The 23,176-nt window shown below is 36.6% G+C and overlaps 1 protein-coding gene across 1 annotated transcript in view; it reads left to right on the top strand.

Moving 5' to 3' along the window:
* The window catches only part of LOC126825710 (uncharacterized), a 59,098-nt gene that overhangs the window by 8,973 nt on the left and 26,949 nt on the right, over window positions 1-23,176 (top strand). The window contains exons 2-5 of the mRNA XM_050555469.2: window positions 285-665; window positions 17,047-17,712; window positions 18,588-18,921; window positions 19,288-19,355. Of these exons, the coding sequence (XP_050411426.1) occupies window positions 633-665; window positions 17,047-17,712; window positions 18,588-18,921; window positions 19,288-19,355 (1,101 nt within the window). The 5' untranslated portion in view covers window positions 285-632. The remainder of the gene's footprint in view (window positions 1-284; window positions 666-17,046; window positions 17,713-18,587; window positions 18,922-19,287; window positions 19,356-23,176) is intronic.

Genomic DNA, 23,176 nt, shown 5'->3' with positions numbered 1-23,176 from the left:
ACTTATTTGTCGCCAAGCGAATAGCTGTTCCCCCGTTATCTGTAGCACGAGTACGGTGTAATATGGATAATATTACACCGAGCAACATGTGGCAACCTCTTGCCCAAAAGCACGTATACACAAGCTGGAAGTAGAGACAACAAAACATGCAATTTTGGACCCTACATTTCAACCTAACCAACCTCTCAACTCTCGTATCCATCCGCCTGAAAATCATGAATATTCATCAAAATCTGCCAGAAAATGTATTTTCAAACCCCTTTCTTCGATTCTACACCATAAAGTCCACAAAAATCTCCATGCAAAAGGGGGTAAAATGGAAAGGGAGAGAGACTAAAAATAACGTTCGCCCTTCATTCGTGGGTGACGGCGTATTTGATGACGGCGTAGGAATATTTGGTGAGCTGTGTCCAAATGGTCGTTACACATCTACCGTAGCAATGATCTCTGTGTTAAAAGTTATAGTTGGAATGTGTTTAACCAGTTCTGTCACATATGTAATAGTGGCTGACACCAATAAGAACTAATTGATGCGGGATGGTCTTTTCACAACGAATACATTGCTACGTTTGCTGTGATTGAGTTGAATACGATAGTGATATGTGTAGTGATATGAGAAATGATTACTAGACATGGCGACAGAAAATAAACCCAGTCACTTGATAGTAAGTTAAATTGATTTAATCATAAATTTTTTTCGTACAACATACACGCGAGTCTGATCAGCTTTTGTCGAGGGGAGGGGGTAGAAATGTAAGTGGCACGGCGTTGTGGGTATGGGCAGGCTTCCTCGGAAATTTTGAAAATTAGAAGGCCAAAAACGCGCGAGTAGCCTAGTGCAATGACAAAGCAGACTGTTTATAGCCTTATTTATGTGGCTTTGGAACTGAAATTCCCACCTAAATTCGAAATTTTTACGACGTCAGGGGATATGGGGGGGGGGGGGGTGCAAAAATGACATGACCGAAAAAAAAATCCTGTTTAGATTCCTGGAAATGAATGAAAATTAGACGACCGCATACGCGTTTTCCTGCTATTTCAGTCAGTGAATACAGCAACCGGAAAGTGGTCGAATATCGACTAGGCCTATGTAAACTTAAATCAATCAGTCTGACTTGCCATTATTGCTGTCATGCACGAAAAACTTGCAGTGCCTAGAGCACTAAACACTGTTTATTACGTTGATTTTAATTTTTAACATTTAAAACCTGGGTTTATACCCCATCGGATGTTCCTCCTCCTTTCAACTTCTGCTCCGCAACCATTTATTCGATTCCAGGCATTTCTTTACGTACACTCTTCATACCTATTCAATTTATTTTATTCGCCGCTGGTGTATGACCAATAAGAAAATTAAATTGTAAAGGTGGTGTTTTGGTTATTGTCTTAGATTATAAGAGATATCCTATATTGTAGTTTCTAATAATTCATGAAGTCTATATCATTCAATTATTCAAATATTAATAACATAAATGCAATGCATAGGGTGGCGTATCTTAAAATACTATATATAGAAATATAAAGGTTTAGAAAGAAAAAAAAATCATATTAGACAGCGCTTTAACCCACTAACGGGGATCATCAGGGCTAGCTAGGATAAAATTATTTATTTCTTTCTAAAACTTCATATTTCTATATACCGGTACTTTTACCCGAGAGTAGAATCTTTTATTAAAGACGGGATCGTAATATTATTGAAAATGGGGTCCCACAAATACAATTTCAAATTTTCCATTTTTATTAAATGAAAGTCTATGACATGAGGAAAAGAAAATTAATGGAAAACCATTTTATTAAAAATAAACAGGATGGGGACGAATTTAGCATTTAAATTTAAGTCTGGTAAGAACTGGTCAATAAAATGTTATTCCATATTACGTCTTTAGATTATATTGTCAATTTTTACTTTATAATAAGAAAAAATTCTAAATTTAATATTTAAAATTTTATTTAAAGTTTAGAAACTTTCAAAACAGGATTAGTTTGTATACCCGGTTGTTTGTGTACTCTGATGCGTGCGTTTAGTTTAGTACTGCATAAAATTTATTGCACTGGTTACACACAAGAACATAAATTAATTTTTTTAGTACTACAATTCATATTGTCATTGATTCTAAACGTATAATTAGTATTAGAAAATGTGAATTTAGTATTAGGGTCATTCCACGTCAATTCGACCAGCCCCACCGTCATCGATTTTGCTCATAATTTTTTCATGGAAGTGTTGCCTTATGGAACCTCTCGATCCAAAATATTTTCCAAATTCCAAATTTGGTATCAAATCAGAGACAGGAGTTTTCGTCAAGTGTCCATGCGCGGAAATATCATATTCTGAAGCTATTTTTTAAAAACTAAACAAAAATCGATGTGTGACTGACTGGATTCGGCTGAAATATTTATTGCTGTTTAATGAGTAGGTGTCATATCAAAAATTCAAAAGGGTGTTTTGTCTCGTTTTATCGGTTTCAGAGATATCAGGTTACCACACATTTCTTGTGGCACGGCTACAGACCACAATTATCAACCGATTTCAATGAAACTTGCTATTTATAATAACTTTAATAATATCTCAGAGTAGCCAAAATTTCGACCACTTCCGGTTAGCGGTTTCCGAGATATCAGATTACCACACATTTCATGTGGCACGGCTACAGACCACGATTATCAACCGATTTCAATGAAACTTGCAGATTATAATTACTTTAATAATATCTCAAAGTAGCCACAATTTCGTCCACTTCATATACTGTAAGTTTCATGGAAATCGGTTTATAATTGTGGTCTGTAGCCGTGCCACATGAAATGTGTGGTAATCTGATATCTCGGACACCGCTAACCCGAAGTGGTCGAAATTTTGGCAACTCTGAGATATTATTAAAGTAAATATAATCTGCAAGTTTCATTGAAATCGGTTGATAAATGTGGTCTGTAGCCGTGCCACATGAAATGTGTGGTAACCTGATATCTCGGAAACCGCTAACCGGAAGTGGTCGAAATTTTGCTAACTCTGAGATATTATTAATGTTATCATTATCTGTAAGTTTCATTGAAATCGGTTGGTAATTGCGGTACGGAGACTTGCCACATGTGGCAAATAGTCTCCGGATTGTCTTACCACATGTGGCAAATAGCCCCAGCCGTTATTTTTGGTTGTCCCGGTGAACTCAGTTTGATTTCGTTTTTAGTTTTAGAGTTAGACTGCCCACTCACACTGACATCAAGACTGTGCTTTCTTTTGAGATGGGTTGACAGGTTTGTTGTGTTTCCTGTTTTATGGGATATGTCAGTGTAGCATACTCTACAAGTTGCCACATCTTTAGAGTTTTTTCTTACACCAAAATGATCCCAAACTTTAGATTTCAAATGACCAGGTGGTCGAGAAAGTACGTCGTCTGACATAATTTTACCTTCCAGTGTTTGCTTGACTACGGGTAATAATCGCTAAACACGAAAATATCCGAAGATAATGACCGGAATTATCAGCTAATGAGATCGTTTAGAATTTATATAACAATTACCGAAGCTATTGACCTAAATTAACATCCAATGAACATTCGGTACGTCACCAATTTTAAATAAATTAACTTTCGTCAGCATACGGAAATTGTTTTAAAGGGAGGTCACTCTGTTTTAGTTATGTTTTTGAGTGACATTCGTGTTTTGTTAAATAACGTAAATTAAAAGTTACGTAAAAACAAAGTTTTTTTAAGTGGACTTAATTGCTACAGGTCTTTCATTTTTTTTCATATGGTAAGGTGTACGTTGTTTTTATTTGAAATTTAATTTGCAATTGAACCGAATCGAAATTTGAACGTTGTAGATCGTGGATCGAACCGAGACGGCTAGTGTCGGTTATCGGTGCACCAAACTGAATCGTTGCAGCTCTATTCTCCTCCCAGTCTTTGGAGTATGGAAATGTTTATTCCATATTTGGGAAGGAAATTAACGCCAAGGTCAGTCTATGACGTAAAGAAATTAAAGGGTTCTTGTTCTCTATTCATCTCTTGCAAAATGTGGGCGTATCCTGCCTGGCAGCCGCTGGTTTGTTAATATTTTGTCTGTAAATTTGGCAAAACAAACCCAACGCCTAGCCTTCTTTGCCTCTTGTCATATTACAGCCATTTAATATTTCATTCTCTTCATTTTAAAAAGTACTATATCAATCAAAGCTGGCTGGAATGTGGACGTATATATATATTGCAGTGTTAGCGATGCTATTTGTTTTGATTTAGGGTGTATGGAAATTGGTACAATGTTTCTTTGGTTAATGACGCAATAATATCTTCTGTTTTGCGAGTAGCATACGAAGTAATTTTAAAACCTCAAATGAGGTATGATGTCATTAATGCGATATTGAAGAAACATATGTGGACGTATAAAAATCTCGACCTAAAACCACGTTTCTATTCATATTGGAAACAACATGAAACGCATGTCTTAACTTTTTACCCTTAATTTGAAACTCCAAATTTGTACAGTTCAAGACCATTTAATGACTAATATAATTTTACTCTTGTTCAATTTTGGTTTATATTTTAAAGAAATATACACCTGACTAATTAAAGATACTTGCGCCCCGGTGTCAACTAATGTCAACTAAACATGAACTTGACAACCTGATATATTTATACAAGATAAGGGCTTCTGATATTTCGCGGTGAATTATGGTGTTTCGCGGTGAAACCCGGTGAATCGCTTGAGTGCCGATATCATCCCGATGTAAGCATGTTGACGAAAAATGTAATTTATTTAAGTTGAATACAAGATATGTTAACCGTTGGCGAGGCAGCTACGGTCGTATTTCTAACACACTGTACATGTATAACGTGGTGCCACAATGTACGTGTATGCAAACAATGAATAACTTACAATTTTTTAAACGTATCATTTCATCTTATTGGCTGCTATCAAATCCAAACTTTAAATTATATTCGATGAGATTTTACACATAACTTCATTACTCACAGCTTCAGTTAATCTAAATCAACCATTCATAAATCAGTGCCATACATGTAAATCACTCCGCAATGCGGTTAACCGTACGTCACGTGGTCAGAAACGCGCGAAAACATGAGATGTTGGGTTCGACACGGGGACTATATATTCTTACGCTGTGTTACTTGGCGAAAAGTATTTAGCAAATCTTGACTGTCACCGGTATATGATAATAATGTATTATGACGTATTAAAATAATATGATTGGGAGGGGGTACACTGCGAAAGTCACAAAAGTGACAAATAGAACTTGCAACCGGAGTCGAAAGCGCTTTCAAATCAGACATAAGAAGCTCGTACTTACCGCAAAAATGAAATGAACGCGACACAAGTCTCCGATGTCAGAGAGTATTAGTAAAGTATAACCGCTATCAAATCCACACAAAAATCCAAGGCACTCATTTTATTTTAGAAAAGAATAACTGTAGGCTCGATAGAAGAGCCTATTCTTCATGAACCCCAAACCAATGGTAACTGTCAACTTGTATGTTGTCATTCTCGTGCAGATTTGTTTGAATAACAGAAATGTCCCGTGTATCAAGATCAAAGAATAAAATCACACGTAGCCACTCTTTGTTGTTTTTATGCGAATTCAATTAATCTAAAAGGGGCTCCGGCGCAATTTAAGGAATTATTTTTGAGCCAATATTAACCATCGCCAATTTTTTAATCATGGGATAAAGTCAATTAACAAACAATACGGGTCTACTTTATTACAAAAACATTGGTGAACTTACCATTTTGTCTAAAATCATAACGCTAATCAACAAACAATACTATTGTTCTTTATTACAAAAACATCGGTGAACTATATTGTTTTTGTAGATATTGTATTTATTTGTTATACCTGATGAGTCTTGGCTTAAAGGAATAAAGAATTTGAACTCGAACTAATCGCTGCCGGGATGGCGAGCCAAGCTAGTTGATTATTAGGTAAATAAAACAATATAAACAACCAATGAGTAAAAGTGATCTATTCTAATCAATTAAATAATATACAAGTCAAGTACCGGTATTACCTTAACCGTGGACGGGTTTGCTTGTGGACGGGTTAACGGACACTCAACTTACAAATATTAAATCATCGACGTATTTTACGTCCGCTTCTTTCGGTGGAAGCGGACGTAAAATACAACTAACCTATCGTATTGGCACTTCGGCATCTAAACACTATTCCACCAAAAACAGACACCAAACCTACAGAAAGGGATAGTGGAGTAAGGGGAGGTCATGATAAGACGGGCCTGGCACCTAAACACAAACCCCACAAAGATGACATCTACCAAACTAGCAGGATAGTGGAGTAAGGGGGAGTTACGGTCAGACGAACTCGGCACCTAAACACTATTCCGCAAATAAAACTGATACCAAACCCAGAGAGTGGGATAGTGGAGTAAGGGGAGGCCACGATAAGACGGGCCTCCACCTAAACACTAAAACGATGACATCTACCAATCCAGAAGCAGACGTAATCATCTACCAAACGATATGTTTTATATTAAATAAAGGGAAGAACTTCCCACTAAACCAAATCCATGGCCTAAGGCCAAATGGAAAGATTGCAAAATCATATTCTAAAAAACAGGAATCAGCTTCGGCTCTCCTATGTCTTGTCTGCGATATCACTTATGTGGAAGCAGACGTTAAACACCAAGAACGAACGAACGTATTGGCACTGACTGACGGCACTTCGTGCACGGACTGTTGAATTCTCGTTTAATTTATTGTGTTAATTTCACTATTGTTTAAAATGTAAACAAAATCTTATCTCGAGTACGTAGTACCGTATATCGAGCTAGTCTAGTAAGTAGTAGGCTAGGTTAATCCAGACTAAAACGAAAGTCCTTTTATTGTATTAATAACATTGGCTTCTGGTAGACTCGATTGTCATCTAAGGGATTATATTTTCTTTACGCGGTCTATTTATAGAACAGTAAAACGATTGTAAATATTGGCGCGATAAAAATTTAATTATAAGTCCAAGCTATTGTTGATAGAAAATAATAATGATTTACGTGTATCATAGATAATATTAAGTAACAATAGAATGAAAATACTGTTTGTTGTTTTTCGAGTTTTAGGCCATTATTACTTATTTTATGCATATTTTTGGTATAAACTTTTTTGGACCAGTAAAATCTCATTCGGTCCAGCAATAGTTGGAATAATACCTGCCCAAATGTCCAGTAAAAAAAATATCATTTCGCATGGACTGCAGGGTACATGTATATGCAGTAGGAAATCAACAAGTTGGACGTACAAAAGAATGGAATCATTCAGAAAGTGTACTCAAAATAAGTAAATTATAACGGGGTGAAGACGAGAATTAACACACTCGTGGATATTGTATAAATAGAGTATATGAGGCGCATGTAATGTACACGTATGTGTGTGTGAAATGGCTTTATTCAATATCTGCTCCCACCGAAATGAATGGGGTGACATAAAGTAGATGTATATTGTCACAGCGGATATTATTCGCCGAGTAAAACAGCGTAAGAATATACATGTAGTCCCAATCTTTTGGCGCGTTTCTGACCACGTAACATACCGTTAAGCGACCCGTGGAGTGATTTACTGTACGTGCTGTATGGATGATTGATTTAGATTAACCGAAGCTGCGAGTAATGAAGTAATGTGTAAAAGCTCATCGTATATAATTTAAAGTTTGGATTTGATAGCAGCCCCAAATTGACGGATTACATCTAAGTTATAAACGAAGATGAATTGATATGTTTAAAAAATTGTAAGTTGTTCATAGTTTGCATACATTTTGGCCGGCGTTATGTATGTATAAAGTGCGCTGGGGAAAAAATCCTAACCGATACAGAATGCCGGTAAATGTCTTCCCGAGATTACCTAACTCATTTGTTATTCAAACCTGCCTGTACATTATACATATGTACACGTTTCCCGGGAGCATTACTATATTACAACTCCTTTAATTTATTATAGACAATATTAGTTCGACCCTAGCTTAAGGTAGGCTCGCTAATTCCTTGCGGGAAGCACGGCAAAACATGATGTATTCTTATCGAAACACGGTGAATTCCTAGAGAAACACGGCGAATTCCTAGAGAAACACGGTGAATTCCTAGCGAATCTTAGAGAAAAATCGCCGCGGAATCAAGCGAAATTTCACCGTGAAATCTAAAGAGAATTCTGAGAGTTTTTTTTTCACTGTATGGCCCCTGTGTGTACGAAAAATCACGCTTTGAGCTTGTGGACCCTATAGAGGTCACAATTTTTATCCGATTTTGTTGAAACTTGAAATGTAAGTTTATAACCCAAAGATCTTGGTTCCTTTCGATATTCGCGCACAACGGACCGTAACTCCCTGAAATATGGCCCCTGGTTGTACGAAAAATCGCCTTTTTAGCTTGTGGACCCTATAAAGGTCGTAATTTTTTATCCGATTTAAAAAAAAACGTATTATTATATCACCGTTACACCCTAAGGATGGCTGAGTTCGAATTTCGTGAAAATTGGCCCAAAATTGACAGACAAAAAGGCTGCCGTTCGTTCTCAAATAGCGTAAAAAATATGGTATATCAAGGTTGTGGACCCTATAGAGGTCACAATTTTTATCCGATTTTGTTGAAACTTGAAATGTAAGTTTATAACCCAAAGATCTCGGTTCCCTTCAATATTCGCGCATATCGGACCGTAACTTCCTGAATTATGGCCCCTGATTTTACGAAAAATCGCTTTTTTAGCTTGTGGACCCTATAGAGGTCATAATTTTTATCCGATTTAAAAAAACGTATTATCATATCACCGTTACACCCTAAGGATGGCTGAGTTCGAATTTCGTGAAAATTGGCCCAAAATTGACAGACAAAAAGGCTGCCGTTCGTTCTCAAATAGCGTAAAAAATATGGTATATCAAGGTTGTGGACCCTATAGAGGTCACAATTTTTATCCGATTTTGTTGAAACTTGAAATGTAAGTTTATAACCCAAAGATCTCGGTTCCCTTCAATATTCGCGCATATCGGACCGTAACTTCCTGAATTATGGCCCCTGATTTTACGAAAAATCGCTTTTTTAGCTTGTGGACCCTATAGAGGTCATAATTTTTATCCGATTTAAAAAAACGTATTATCATATCACCGTTACACCCTAAGGACGGCCGAGTTCGAATTTCGTGAAAATCGGCCAAAAACTGACAGACAAAATGGCCGCCCTTCGTTCTCAATTAGCGTAAAAAAAAATATGGTATATCAAGGTTGTGGACCCTATAGAGGTCTCAAAACCGCCCTTCGTTCTCAAATTTTTATCCGATTTAAAAAAAACAAAACGTATTATATCACCGTTACACCCTAAGGACGGCCGAATTCGAATTTTGTGAAAATCGGCCTAAAATTGACAGACAAAATGGCCACCCTTCGTTCTCAAATAGCGTAAAAATATGGTATATCAAGGTTGTTGACCCTATACAGGTCACAATTTTTATCCGATTTTGTTGAAACTTGAAATGTACGTTTATAACCCAACGATCTCGGTTCCTTTCGATATTTGCGCATATCGAATTGCATATCCATCTCTCGAAAATGTGGGCGTATCCTGCCTGGCAGCCGCTGGTTTTAAATTCACCCCTCGTCGTCCCCCAGGTCACTGCCTTGCCTACTAAGGGGAGGACTAGCACGGATAACCTGTGCGTGGCCTGAGGGCTCGACGAGGGGAATACTCAAACCAGAAAGTAAAAATAACTTGCCGACTTGATTGACCCAAGCCGCTGCTCCGCAGAATGTACCCAGGACACAAAGGTAAACTTGCTGAGTGTAAAAAGCAACAAAGCATTGAAATTGAAAAATGTACATTCTGCAAAGCTAAATCGGCCCGATTGATCAGAGTGGGCCACTCTGACCTCCAGTCTAGGTGAACCATGGGCCAAAGTAATGTGTTGCAGAGAAATGGCTCGCAAGCCAAATCCCCACTCAATTACCAGGATTCCACTCTCCACCGACACGGGTCGCAACGCACGGCAAACACGTTGCCCCATTACAGGGGTCCTTTTAGTCGCCTTTTACGACACGCAGGACATACGAAGGGTATATTCTTATCACCCCCTGCACCCCATAGGAGAACACCGTTTGAAAACTATTGTTTATAATAACCAGACATCATGTCAAATTACACATTCGTGAACAATTTCAAGCAAAATTTAATTAATGAACAAAATAGCATTTAGCAAATATATATGTAAGGTTTATATTACGTTTCTAAAGCAAAATTTAATGACATAAAATACTATAAGGAAATTATATCCAATCACAGATCTGTACTCACTTCATTTGGTACTCCATGTGGAGATACCTATACAGATCTGCCCTTGTTATATTGGATACCTAAACTACATAAAAATCCCTACAAGCAACGATTTATAGCAGGTTCATCACGTTGTTCCAAAAAACCACTTTCAAAAGTTTTGACATCCATACTAACGGCAGTGAAAGAGGGTATTCAAAAATACTGTGACAAAATATACTCTCGTAGTGGTTTTAATCAAATGTGGATATTAAAAAGAATTACTTGGTTTACAATCTAGATCACTTGCTTCAATCTCATCTATACAAACGTTTGACTTTTCTACTTTGTACACTAAAATTCCCCATAGTAAATTAAAAGCTTGGTTAAAAGACATTATTCACGGTGTCTTTTCATCTAAACCAGGAAATGTTAGATATCAATATTTATTTGTTAATTACAATTCCACATATTTTGTCAAGAACCATAGTGATTCCAAAAATAAATTCACCGCCAACAAGGTAATTCAGATGTTGGATTTTTTAATTGATAATATTTTTGTTGAATTTGGAGGGGAAATTTATCAGCAAGTGGTAGGTATCTCCATGGGCACCAACCTGTGCACCTTTGCTTGTTGATTTGTTTCTCTATTCCTACGAAGCCGATTACATACAAGCACTTGTAAAATCAAATAAATGATTTGTCAGACATTTTAATTGTCCCCCGCCTTTCGAAGAAAGCAGGGGACTATTAAAATGGGTTCGTCCGTCTGTCTGTCTGTCTGTCTGTCCGTCTGTCTGTCCGTCACACTTTTTGGGACACAATAACTCTCTTCCTAATTGAGCTAGAATGTTCAAACTTGGTGTATGTGTTTATTAGGTCAATGTCTGTCTGTCTGTCTGTCTGTCTGTCTGTCTGTCTGTCTGTCTGTCCGTCTGTCTGTCCGTCTGTCTGTCCGTCACACTTTTTGGGACACAATAACTCTCTTCCTAATTGAGCTAGAATGTTCAAACTTGGTGTATGTGTTTATTAGGTCAATGCCTTGATGGAGTTCGAAGATGAGCATTTTCCGCTTAGGGTAAGCAGAGATAAGCAATTTGATTGGTTGATGCTTTGGGACACGATAACTCTCTTCCTAATTGGGCTAGAATGTTAAAACTTGGTGTATGTGTTGATTAGGTCAATGCCTTGATGGAGTTCGAAGATGAGCATTTTCCGCTTAGGGTAAGCAGAGATAAGCAATTTGATTGGTTGATGCTTTGGGACACGATAACTTTTAATTGAGCTAGAATGTTCAAACTTGGTGTATGTGTTTATTAGGTCAATGCCTTGATGGAGTTCGAAGATGAGCATTTTCCGCTTAGGGTAAGCAGAGATAAGCAATTTGATTGGTTGATACTTTGGGGCACGATAACTCTCTGCCTAATTGAGCTAGAATGTTCAAACTTGGTGTATGTGTTGATTAGGTCAATGCCTTGATGGAGTTCGAAGATGAGCATTTTCCGCTTAGGGTAAGCAGAGATAAGCAATTTGATTGGTTGATGCTTTGGGACACGATAACTTTAGTTCTAATTAAGTGAGATTGATGAAACTTGGTGTATAGTTTCATTACATCAATACCTTGACTAAGTTCAATCATGAGCATTTTCTACTCAGGCTAAGCAGAGCGATAAGCAATTTGATTGGTCGAGACATTGGAACACAATAATTCACATTCTAATTGATGTAGAATGTTCAAACTTGGTGTAGGCTTTCATTAGGTGAATGCCTTGATGGAGTTCAATGATGAACATTGTATGCTTACGGTAAGCAGAGATAAGCAATCTGATTGGTTGATGCTTTGGGGCATGATAACTTTGAGAGAGATGAAACTCCGAATATAGATTCATTATATCATTACCTTGACTAAGTTCGATGGTGAAAATTTTCTGCTAAGGCTAAGGAGCAATAAGCAATTTAATTGATTGGTCAAGACTTTGGAACATAATAACTCTGCTTTTAATTGAGGTAGAATGTTTAAACTTGATGTAGATGTTCATTAGGTGAATGTCTTGACTAAGTTCAATGATTAACATTTCGAGCTGAAGCCAAGCAGAGCTTATCAGTTTCATAATCTTGATTCTATTTGATAGACAGTGATGAAACTTAGTCTATAGTTTAACTGTTCGATACTTTTGAAAAAAATAAATGTTCTATTAATTAATACGTGTCATCTAATTATTTTGCTATTTCGGCGGGGGACATCAGCCTCACTGTTGGCTTGTTTCACTTATCGATATATCGATGATGTTCTATCACTGAATAATCCTAAATTTAGTGATTATGTAGAATTCATATACATGTATCCTGATGAGCTCGAAATTAAAAACACTACTGACGGTGACAATTACGCTTCTTACTTGGATTTGCGTCTTGATTATGACAATTGCCATAAACTTAGTGTTAAATTGTACGATAAACGTGATGACTTTGACTTTATGATTGTTAACTTTCCATTTATTAGTAGTAACATTCCAATATCACCAGCTTATGGAGTGTTTGTGTCTCAACTAATTCGTTACGCGAGAGCTTGTTCATTTTATTCTGATTTAAGTAGATCGAGGCATTTGTCATCTAAGCTTCAACTACAGGGATACTTGCGAACTAAACTTAAAACCTTTAAAAAGTTTTATGGCCGTCATATTGACTCGATTGGTAAATATAACATATCTCTCTCGGCTATTATTCTAGATATATTTAATTAATACTGTTCATCACATGCATTTTGCATACCGATAGTCCATTGGCCAATCACGCTATTTTACCGAGATTTCGGCTAATATTTTGGATGCAGCTAAGGCAGGTGTGGCGCCAGGCAGGGTAAGCTTACTCTTCCGGACACCTGTTACCACTGTTTGTCGTATATTTTGTACACGGTGAACAGTTCATATGCTGATTACACTATTTTGCCTTATTACACTATTTTGCCTATACCGTTTTTTTTAGGACTTCGAATTTTATCTAATGGTTTGGATTGTTCGTACTTGGTTTTATTTTATTATTACCGTATATCCTACACACATTTCTAAAAATTAATGACATAAAATTATAAAAGGATAAAATTTACCATATACACATTTCTAAAAGGTGTCTTATTATCACCTTAACCTCCTACAAAACTCGTATTAATAACTTTGCGAAAATCTCACAATTGAACGAGCCGTTAATTTTAGTTTGTTTTTTTTCAGGAAAAACTATACCTACAACCCTAGATTTAAATACAAGTTAAATAACCATAATCTTGAAAACTGGATTAAGGGTCTCAAAATTATATTAGCTCTACTTAGCTAAACACATGTATGGACGACACAAAAACACAAATTGTAGCAACTTAAACTTTTATTCAAAAGCTAAATCACATAATTTAGTCTTTAATGCACTAAAACCATAATTTTGAAACTTGGACTAAGAGTCTCAAAATTATATTAGCTCTAATTATGTAACCACATATATCGAAACAACGGATTCAGTAGAAAATCAGCCAAAACAGATTATGAGTTAACCTACCCCCTAGACCCACTTTAATATAATTTTACTACAGGTCATGTTAACCTGATAATACGCATACCTAACTAATGATATTATAAATCTGTCTATCAAAACTTATGAATGACCATATTTTATTCTCTATACAGTTACATTTAAAACTCTTATTATATTTAATCTTATATTACTATTACGTGGTCTGTTAACCAAGTCATATTCAATCTTCCAGAAAAAATGTATTTACCCAATTTTGCGAATATTTCTACCAAAAATATTTCTTCCACCAGATCTCTGTAAGTTTTTCCACCAGATTACTTTTTCCACTAGAATTTTTTCTGTTGCTGATTTGTACGGGTTTTCTTCTTCCAGATTTTCTTTTAGAGTACTCGATCTTGTAGTCACGTACACCAAATCAAATATGTAGCACCATGGGCCTTTCTGTCAGACGTGGAGATCGGGGAACCAAATCCGGCCACCGCATCCTACGTACAACCCATGCATCTTCTCTTGCTATATATCTTAGTAGCCTTGTGATCATCTAGTATTTTCACTTATTGTCTTTGCACCCCCTTCACGTTGTGTATTTACTTCTTAGTTAAGACGTTTGTCTTTATATGAATAACAATGCAACTGTTCGTTTTTACATTTTATATACCATAGCCGGATACATAGATACAAACATAGTACAATAACAGTAATTCTCTCAAACCTCATCCAGCCAGAATCTATCTGCTGTCTGACAAATTCTCAGAAGTATGATAGTTTTGTAGCTTTGGGCTTTGGACCTTCAATTATCTAATTGGTCAAATATGATGTAAATAATTAGAGCGATTGGTTAATTGAGCCAAACGATGTCGAAACCCACACTTCTATGGTTAGTGGAAATTTACTGGAGAAATTTCCCACAAGATATCTGTTATCAACCTAGAATTGAATGTTTACCACATTATGACCTTTTTTTATGTAACAACATGCCACTCATTCGCTAACTTCATTTAACAACATGCCACTCATTCGCTAACTTCATTTAAGTACATATATGTGAATCTAATAACTTGCCAAAGATATTAATTAATACAATATAATGCCATCATTAATTTCAATAGCAAAATTTTTAGCAATATTGCTACACTAGCTTATATGTTTTAATTTCCGATTAGGCTGTGCTTTTAATTGAGGTAGAATGTTTAAACTTGATGTAGATGTTCATTAGCTGAATGTCTTTACTGGGTTCAATGATTAACATTTCCTACTAGAGCTAAGCAGAGTTAAGCATTTTCATTGGTCGATGCTTTGGGACAAGATAACTTGATTGTAACTGATGGTGGGTGATGAAACTTAGTGAATAGTTGATAATCAGTTTGATTGCTCGATACTTTCGAAAAATATAAATGTGCATTTAATTAATATGTGTCATCTATTTATTTTGGGATTTCGGCGGGGGACCTCAGCCTCACTGTTGACTTATTTGTATAAAATTACGTTTTCTAAATTCAAAAGTATTATTCCCGAGAATAATATCGATAGCTTTCAGCTTAAATTGTTTTGAAAAACGTTGATTTAGAAGTAGAGGTAATCTATCCATCCAATAAATCACTGTCCCTTTAGTAAGATAGTATTATAGAGACTATACAGACATCTAATGTTGCATACAAATATTTCCTCATCGTTTATTTCCTGAGGAAGTTTTTTGAGAAGGTCAAGTATAGTTGATAATCAGTTTGATTGCTCGATACTTTCGAAAAAGATAAATCTGCATTTAATTAATGTGTCATCTATTTATTTTGGGATTTCGGCGGGGGACCTCAGCCTCACTGTTGACTTGTTTGTATAAAATTACGTTTTCTAAATTTGAAAGTATTATTCCTGAGAATAATATCGATAGATTTCAGCTTAAATTGTTTTGAAAAACGTTGACTTAGAAGTAGAGGTAATCTATCCATCCAATAAATGACTGTCCCTATAGTAAGATATTATTATAGAGACTATAGACATCTAATGTTGCATACAAATATTTCCTCATCGTTTATTTCCTGAGGAAGTTTTTTGAGAAGGTCAATGTCACCCTTTATATATGATTTAACTCTAGGGACATCAATTAAATAAGATAATCTGTTTGTAGCACACGTCATACCGGCTATAACTGTACAAAAAAAAGTTCCTTTGAACCACTCCTAGAGAAATATATATAAAATTACGTTGAAAAAAGAATAAACACATGTTTCTGGCTAACGTTTTCAGTTCTCTTGAACCTCTTAAGGCCATATTAATATAATATAATGTAATATAAGACCATAACGTTACGTCAGAGCATAGTTGAAATGATATGAAATGGGTTTAACGTCCTACTGTTCTGCTCCTATACTGGGCTAATGAAGACGAGCATCCGCCATACAGTGTGCTATGAGGGAAATTTTGCCCGGGCAGCGGCACTATGGCCTACTCTTATATCGAATTCCAACTGCCAAGGGATCGTTTATGTGCACTCCAATGTATACACGGGACCCCGGTTCTTCGTCCCATCCGAACGACTTCGTTTTTAAATTTTGAAATATACATAAATATCGTGTAACTTCATTTAGTCTGCCTCGAAACATGTCTGGCGCAATATAGATCGGTCATACTTCGTTTTTAAATTTTGAGAGAGAGAGAAATGAGGTTTAACGTCCACTTGACACAAACTAGGTCATTTCGGGACTAACACATGGTTCAATTTTATTTCAATAATTCGGGAGAAAACCCACGAGGCTGGACAGGCGACCCTACTCCTTGTCACGTACAACCGGGGAATCGAAACCCCGCCAGTTGACTCAATGACAGACCGTATGATAGCGCGCATGTGCTAACCATTCAGCCATCTAACCCCCTTTTAAATTTTGAAATATACATATATATATCGTGTAATTTCATTTAGTCTGTCTGGAAACATTCACCATATGTTTGGCGCAATATGGCCCGGTTGGTGCTGACGTGCCATAAAACCACATTTCATTTGAAGATTCTTTGGTCCATTCAGAGAGGTCAGCCTTGTTGAACGTGTTTTATATTTCAACAAAGTGTATATAATCTCATTGGCTTCAAGCAAATATCACTTTTATGTACTCTTAAAAGTTTTGAAGTGGTCCTATGACAATTGTCACCCATGGAGTGTTAATACATTTTAGTATATCATGCGCAGCAGTAACTCCTGCTGGATTTTTCGAAAATCCTTCAAAATCACTGCATATCTGCTTTTTACGAAATCTGATTTACTTATATTAATGTTATTTTTGTACAGGGCGACGATAAAGATCAGCAATGTTACAAATACGTCATTAAATCTACCGGTGAAGCATTTGGGATTAACACTAGAAAAATCAAACACAGTTATCCCCGGAAAGCGTGCTCTGGTGAAAGTGTAGTGGTAGATGTCAAGAAACCCACCCCACATTGGAACGATACAGAAGGATATGGAATCGTATTCAAAAGTGGATCTGAGGGTTATGTTATATCCACAAGGAAAGATACATATGATACAGACAATTTAAGTTTTAAGTTTACTGATGATGATGGGCGTGAGCAATTGGTTACTGACTATGCCTTTGTCTTAAAATGCAAGTTAAACAATATGATTGTTTATCACATACCAAACTTGATAATGGGCAGTCTTCAAACTGGTCCAACAGTTGTTGATATAGACACTGGTAAAATATATGGATACCGCGCAGGAGTGGTTCAGGGTCAAGACAATGAACATTTCATCGTTTACTCTAATATGAAAAATTTACCTGATGCCAGCAAATGTAAGATAATATTTCAGGATAACTCAACCGTATCATGTTGTAGAATAACAAAACATACAATTGCAGAGTGTAGCAGTTTACTGATGAAGACTGCTGACATACCAGCCTCTATCAAACTGATTACTGTTGAACAGTGGATGAAACAGTTGAACAGAACACAGGTAGTTTGAATTGAATAATAATTTGTATTTCTTTTCATGTAAATATGGGGACTGGTAATCGTAACACGAGCGTAGTCGTTTGTGCCATACATACCTTTTTCACGCTTTTTGTCTTTTCGTTAACACAAGGTTTTGGGATTATAGACATGTACTGTTAATATAATATATCCCAATCACCCGCTTAAGAGATATTCATATCTTAGTTAAACCGATGTGGTGGAGCGCGTACATTTATGATGAATTTATACATAGGGTTATTATTGGCAACCGAACCACATAATTTTGTACTGAAAATACGCATATAAGCCAAACAACCCTAACAAATTGGTAATATACCTATCGGAAATCATTAGGGTTCTGTCTATGAATACGACAGACAACCAATTTGATTTTTTAAACAGATGGACTAAGACTATTAATTCTCTCCACATTTTGACATCGGTGGTCTATAAAATTTTTTGAACATTCTAATGATCTTAATTTTTATGATCACGTGTACATGTCACAATCATCCAAAAACGGTTTAATAAGCATGGGCAAAGAAATCTATAGGAAATAACGTCATTTTAGTGGGCAATTTCCCTGAGTCTGTTTACTTTCTCGTCATCTAAACCATAAATATCCACTGACACAAAATGTAAATTCAACCAGCCTTTCCGATTCTAGACCAAAAAGTCAACAAAAATGCCATGCAAACTATCCACTCAACATTTCAACGTAACCAACATCTTAACTCTGTTGACCTATCATGAATATTCAAATTCTTCGTCGATTCTACATCATCAAGTGAAAAGCAAAAAATCGAAATTCAATTTAAGGAATTTGATAATATTTGGTCTTTTATTAGATTTTTTTTATTTCGTACTGTTTTCTAGGTACAAACCGAAACTAAAGAAGAAGAAAACAGAACAGTCAAACCTTTTGAGAGCAAAATGCAGTCTGGTCGCGGAAGTTATCAAGGAATCCTTTCAAAAGACGAATATAACAAGATTCGAGATAATTTTGTATTTATTATCGATCACTTAAATTGTGATCCAATGTGTGTAGCAAATGCTCTATTTGAAAAATATAGCTTCGATGAGGCTGATATGGAGCAAATTGAAAAGGCAGAGAAAGGCTGTGGTGGTAATAAACGAGCCGCTGCTTTGAAAAAGCTGGATATAGCTTTAGGGTGTGGTTACACTGGTTATGGTAAACCACATGAACCAGGTTAGTTTACATTGTATAATACACTTTGAACAGATTGGATAAAATCGTGCACAGACAAACATCACAACGGTATGCCCTATTTGTGCTGATCCACAGAACTGTTGCCCTTGTTTGTGCCCTATTCATGCTTGATCAGTTGGATTCAGTGTTGGATGCATGACTTGCATCATAACAGTATGCCTCGGTTTTATTTTTTTTTATTATTATTATCTTAGTGTTGGGGAATCAATAAATTGTTTATTATGATTACTGATTTTGGGTATGGTTCGATTGACTGTTTAACCATTTGATATTTGTAAAGTATATACGAATACAAACCACCTATTTGACTGCCCAACAGTAATTTATTACAATATTTGTTGTTAGGTTATCAACGCTATCGAGATGACGAACCTGGTACTACTACACATGGAGGATTATTTACAGGGTTGCAGGTATGTATAGAATGGTATTTATATCACATTCTAAAAATGTTACCTCATCTGTTGGATACCAAACCTTGATTAAGGTGGTATTGCACCATAGTGATTTGTGGTGGCAAGCCTTGAAATAACTGATTTTTGGCCGGACATTTCAGATTTTCAGCCTGACAAATACTTTATAAAGTATATTAAACCAAAAAACTGTTGAAATTTACTATGTTTATATATATTATTATACATACATTTATTAATAAAATAAATTGATGACTCACATACAACCTGGAGTTTTAAGTTTTTATATGTATATGGAATACAACTTTATAGTTCATATAATAATGTCATTAATCTCTTTGGTGGGGCTGGGGACTAAATCCTAAAAACTCTGATTAAGATTCAAATTTAACTAAAGAATAGACATCTTGAGTTGTCGTAAATGGTTCAGAATCTGCCAAGTCATTTTTGATCCACTTTTCTACGGTTCGTGTTTGTAATTTTCGAACTGGTGATGGCGACGGCCCCCGTTTAGAAGTGTCTTTATGAGAGACATAAGATTAAGACACAGTACCAGTCTTTGAATTTTCTGGAACGGTCCCACTAGCCGGGATATCCGTTTCCGAGGGTTGGGAAAAGTAAGAAGTTATTTTATTCGACATGTTTTCACGGCTCTTCTATTTACATTCACATTGGAAGTGTCCAACAAAGAGAGATATTTTCGTATAAAAAGTCTGTCCCTAATTACATCCATAGTCAACTTGGACATTTTCTTGTAAACTAATTTTAAAATATTATTACTTTTATTACTAATAATTTATATAAATACATGTCATGTTAGGTGTGATTTAGAGCTAATCATATACGAAAGTAACGCAAAGCTAGCTACGAGACTCGAATAACCAGTGTAAAAGAGCCGATTCTCAATATTATTCATTATTTTATCTTCACGCGGCCGAGAGAGATACATGTATAAATAGTAATATTTTTACTATGACTCGGGTCGTTGATATAACCAGCGTAAAAGAGTCGATTCTAAAAATTATTGAAGATTTTATCTGCACGCGGCCGAGATATAAATAGTAACATTTTCACTATGACTCGGGTCATTGATATTTTTGGTTCTGGACTTTCGAGTCTAATAATAAATAGCGATCGACTCGAATATACGGTCGGACAATTATGTCCGGACGAAAGGCAATTTGGCCTGTCAAAAGGGGTCAATTCGCCCGGACATTGTCCGTGTCCGAACGCTTATTTCAGCGCTTGTGTGGTGGAGGGTTCTGCTACTAGATCACATTTTTGTTTTTTTGCAAGGTATTCTTGTAAAGTTCTTGCCACTGAACAAGTTACAAGGGTTAGATGTTGCTGTCACAAACTAGCAATTGAAACGGGTCGGTGATAAAATATTGATAGAGATAAAAGAATATGTCTGTATTGTAATTCCACTTTTAGAAATAGTACTGTAGCGAATGAAATTCACTTTATATTGGAATGTCCACTTTATTCTAGTCTTAGAAGAAATTTTGATATTAAACAGAAGTCTTATAATTGTATGACGTCATATATTCAAACCATTAATAACCCATCTATTTATTTAGCTGAATATATTGATAAGGGTACGAGACTAAGGAAACAGTATTTAGATAATTTAAACTAAATCCTAATTACAGTAAGTATACTGAATCAAACACAGTCCCTATGTAGGTTACGATTTTGTGAACTTTATTGTATGATTTCCTGTAACTATGTTATAATCAATATACTTATAATTATGTCTATTGAATATTGCCACATGCACTTAAATAATAAAAAAAGAATAAGTGATAAATAGTAGAACTGGTCTGGTTAGAATAAATGATAAATAATAGAAGTCATGTCTGGTTAAATATGTGGATTTCCGATTTCTCCAATAATAAACAGTTGATAGTAAACGTCCAGTATAGTCAGGAATTATGATTTCAAAATAAGCTTGACAATATAGAGAATTGTTCAAATGAATTCCGTCTGTCTACGTCAGTGGTTCCAAACCTTTTGTTGGTTTGGGACCACATTCCAGAAACCAGCATTTATTATTGTTTTACTTATTTGACAACTTACTTGAATCAAGTGGCGTGGCTTGGAGCCCAGACTTTACGGGACAATGAATTGAGTCGCCTGTCCAACCTTTTAGGTTTTCTCCGGGTTCTCCGGCGAGAGAGAGAGAAATAGAGTTTAACGTCGACTCGACACAAACTAGGTCATTTCGGGACTAACATGCTTCAATTTTATTTTATAATTTGCTTGCACGTATGGGTCTTTAGAAGTGGGAGAATGAATGAATGAAAGAAATGTGGTTTTATGGCACGTCAGCACAACCGGGATATATTGCGCCAAACATATGATGAGTTACACAAGACAAACTAAATAATAATCACAATAGTAATCTATATATACTATTCCAAAAAAGTAGGGGATATTTGATTTTGGGGGCATAATACTAAAATATGCAAATGACTACGAAAAAAGTCACTATAGAACCTAACAGAAGAAACATTTCCAGTTACATGTGACGCCCAAACGCACCAATAGCTACCACATGGAATGCAGGTGATGCTTGGGATCATCATGGGGGTCCAACCCAAGATTTGCACGACTCTGACTTTGAATGTTACAGTCATTGTGGCATTGAATTCCAGGGTGGAAACATCAGTTTAATTGTTTTAGTGACCAGAAAACAAATTTTGATATGCGTCGGCTTACCCAAAATGAAAGGTTACGTGCCCTTGGCATGCTACAGATCAGCACAACACAGGCGGTTGTGGCTCGGACGATGAATGTTTCTCAGTCTGTCATAAGCAGGCTATGGTCCAGATACCGTGATACACAATCTGTACAGGACAGACCACGCTCAGGTCGACCAAGGGCGACAACTCAAGCCCAGGATCGATTTATCCATACCTTGGCCTTGAGAAATCGTGTCATCACAGCAAATCAGATCAGCGCTCGTCTTCAAACAGACACTGGTGTGAGAGTGAGTGGCCAGACGATTCGTAATCGACTGCATAGGGGTCACCTTAGCGCCCGACGTCCTCGCGTGATCCCTTGTTTGAGAGATCATCACATTCAGGCAAGACGTCGTTGGTGTAGGGATCGTCAACACTGGGATAATCGACGCTGGAGCAATGTGATGTTTTCAGATGAGTCAAGGTTTACTGTTGATTTTTTGGACAGACGTAGGAGGGTGTGGCGTCGTCGAAACGAGCGCTTCCAAGACGTTAACGTCATCAGACATGATCGATTTGGGGGTGGTTCTGTTATGGTGTGGGGAGGCATCACTGTTGCTGGAAGAACGGCTTTACATGTTGTTGCAGGGCGTGTTACAGGCCAGTACTACCGGGACAACATCTTGGCAGTCCATGTTGTGTCGTTCGCACAACGTCATGGCCGCCGTTTCATCTTCCAGGATGACAACGCAAGATGTCACAGGGCCAGGATCGTTACAGGTTACCTCCAACAACAGAACATCACCACATTACCTTGGCCAGCACTGAGTCCCGACCTCTCCCCCATCGAGCATGTCTGGGACATTCTTGGACAGAGGTTACGTCAACGTCAACAACGTCCTGCCAATGTCCAAGAACTTGCTGCTGCGTTGCAACAGGAAAGGGATAATCTGGACCAAAATGACCGTAGACGTCTCATTAGGAGTATGCCACGTCGGATCAATGCTTGTTTGGCAAACAGAGGAGGATTTACCCGTTACTGACTTGGTTGTGATGCTGTGGTAACTTTGCTGTTTGACCCCGGGTATCATTTTACCCTTATAATGGTCAGTCTGTGCCTTACTTAGTCTAACGATC

Source organism: Patella vulgata, chromosome 6 (assembly GCF_932274485.2).
Source record: "Patella vulgata chromosome 6, xgPatVulg1.2, whole genome shotgun sequence".
NCBI lineage: Eukaryota > Metazoa > Mollusca > Gastropoda > Patellidae > Patella > Patella vulgata.
The sequence above is the reverse complement of the archived record's forward strand: the minus strand, read 5'-3'. Positions and strand labels throughout refer to the sequence as shown.